The 2053-nt window shown below is 67.6% G+C and overlaps 1 protein-coding gene across 1 annotated transcript in view; it reads left to right on the top strand.

Annotated features, from left to right (window-relative positions):
• The window catches only part of LOC104979801 (troponin I, fast skeletal muscle-like), a gene marked incomplete at its 5' end in the record, with an annotated part of 1133 nt that extends 894 nt beyond the window's left edge, over window positions 1-239 (top strand). The window contains one exon of the mRNA XM_010828333.1: window positions 33-239. Within this exon, the coding sequence (XP_010826635.1) occupies window positions 33-145 (113 nt within the window). The remainder of the gene's footprint in view (window positions 1-32) is intronic.
• Between the last annotated feature and the right edge of the window lie 1814 nt (window positions 240-2053).

Below are 2053 nucleotides of genomic sequence, written 5' to 3'. Positions count from 1 at the left end.
TGGGGGTCAGGGAGGCGGGGCGCCGGCCTGAGCCCTGTCCCATCTGCAGGAGCGCGACCTGCGGGACGTGGGCGACTGGAGGAAGAACATCGAGGAGAAGTCGGGCATGGAGGGCCGCAAGAAGATGTTCGAGACCGAGTCCTAGGCCCCTCACCCCCGGCCACCGCCCGGCAGCCCTGCAGCCCGAGGGGGGCCCTGAGGCTGACTTGGCGCCTGTCAATAAAGGATTCCAATCCCCACGCCTGCGCCTCCCTGCCCTGGTCCGGCGCCGCCCTGGCCACAGGCCGCCCTGGGAAGGCCCTCAGACGGTGCCGGGGCTTGGCACTGGGGAGCCACACGCGGGCTTTGGGGGTCCCGGCTGTCCTGGGAGGGCCGTCTCCAGGCCAGTAGTCCTCCTCCTCGCCCTTTTAGAGCGACACCCTGAGATGAGCGTGCGTCTGTTGTTGCTGTCGTCACAGAGGCCCCCTCGGGGCCCAGAGACACTGTCCTTGAGGCCCTGGTCCACGCAGGAGCCTGGGGGGCCTCCCTCCCCGTGCACGCAGCCCATTCCTACCAGCTGCCCTTTCCCAGGCCCCAGGCCCCAGGCCCCCACAGGGGCTTGGGGGGCGGTCCTGGACCAGACTCCTGGGGGCCTCAAGGGGCTGGGGTCTGTCTCCCCCTGGAAACTGGTGACGGAACAAGCCGGCCCTCTCTAGGCCCAGCAGGAGGCCTGGCCCTCCTTCCTGCCTGCCCCGGCCCTGTCCACCCCCACATCAGGGACGATGACCCTGGCAGGCCCAGACAGGACTGTCACAGCAAGGCCGCCTTCAGCCTCCTCTTGAGGGATGACGGCGTGGTCCGCGAAGGCCCCGCACTCAGATCTCTGGTGGGGAGGCCAGGCCGCAGTGGTGATGGAGTGGCTGTCCACCCTGCCCTTGCCCTTGGGAGGCCCCCATGACTGATGTGCAGGGCCCCGGAGCCTTGAGCCTCGAGGGAGGGACGTCAGCCCGCCCAAGGCCTTGGCCAGTCCTGCTGCCCGGCCCTGCTGCTGCAGCGCGGGGACCGGGCTCTGTCCTGTGAGCACCTTCCTGTGGGCCCTCCTGCTTGGCTACCCTGTGACTCGGGGCGGGCCCAGTGCTGGCGCTCCCGACAGCGGGAGGCTGCTCGCCGAGTGCAGAGCCCAGCACGGGCAGGTGGCAGGCAGTGGGCTCCAGGACTGGGTGGGCTGCGGTGGCCAGAGCTCCCAGGGCAGAGGCAGTACCTGCTCCCCACCCCGCGGGGCTGAGGGCGGGGCCCCCCAGGGATGCAGCCCCCACAGGTGGGACCTACTCCGGTGGGTTTGGGGAATGATCTTCTTGCAAGCAAATGCCAAACACAAGGTTCCAGAGGGTGACTCCCTGGGCTGGGGGCAGTGGGCGTGACGTGGCGCTTGGGGCAGGGCAGTAGACTTACGGGTGTGTGCGCTCACTTGGGTCCAACTCTGCGAGACCCGCTGGCATGTAGCCCGCCAGGCTCCTCTGTTCACGGAATTCTCCAGGGAAGAATACTGAAGCGGGTAGCCATGCCCTCCTCCAGGGGGTCTTCTCAACCCAGGGATCGAAGCCACATCTGCATTGGAGGCGAACTCTTAACAGTCTGAGCCACCTGGGAAGCCCCCAGACTTATGGGTACAGAGGGCCACGGGAACTGAGCCAAACCGGCAGACACCCACCCAACGCAGCTTGGCTGGCCCCACACCCCTTGCGACCCCCTGAGGGTGGCACCCCTGGGTGACCTCACTAGCCGTGTGGACATGGGCCCAATCCAGGAAGCACATAGTCCAGCAGCGGGCAAGTATTGAGGGCTCTGCCTTCTAGAAAGTTCTCTGCAGCGTGGAGAACGGTCGAGGCAGGATGGGAGCCGCTGTCACCACCTGGGGGCAGGGGGAGAGCGGCTTTGGGTGCAGAGAGATTCGAGAGGCAGAGCCCCCAGGACGTAGCGGACCAGGAAGACGGGGCACCCAGGCCTGTGCCCAGAGCGGCTGTGGGGCTGGCTCTGCGGGGGGAGGACGTGGCTGCTTCCAGACAGACAGCTG

Source organism: Bison bison, unplaced genomic scaffold, assembly GCF_000754665.1.
Source record: "Bison bison bison isolate TAMUID 2011002044 unplaced genomic scaffold, Bison_UMD1.0 scf7180017858560, whole genome shotgun sequence".
Taxonomy (NCBI): domain Eukaryota; kingdom Metazoa; phylum Chordata; class Mammalia; order Artiodactyla; family Bovidae; genus Bison; species Bison bison.
Note: the sequence above shows the minus strand (reverse complement) of the source record. Positions and strands in the feature narration are given on the sequence as shown.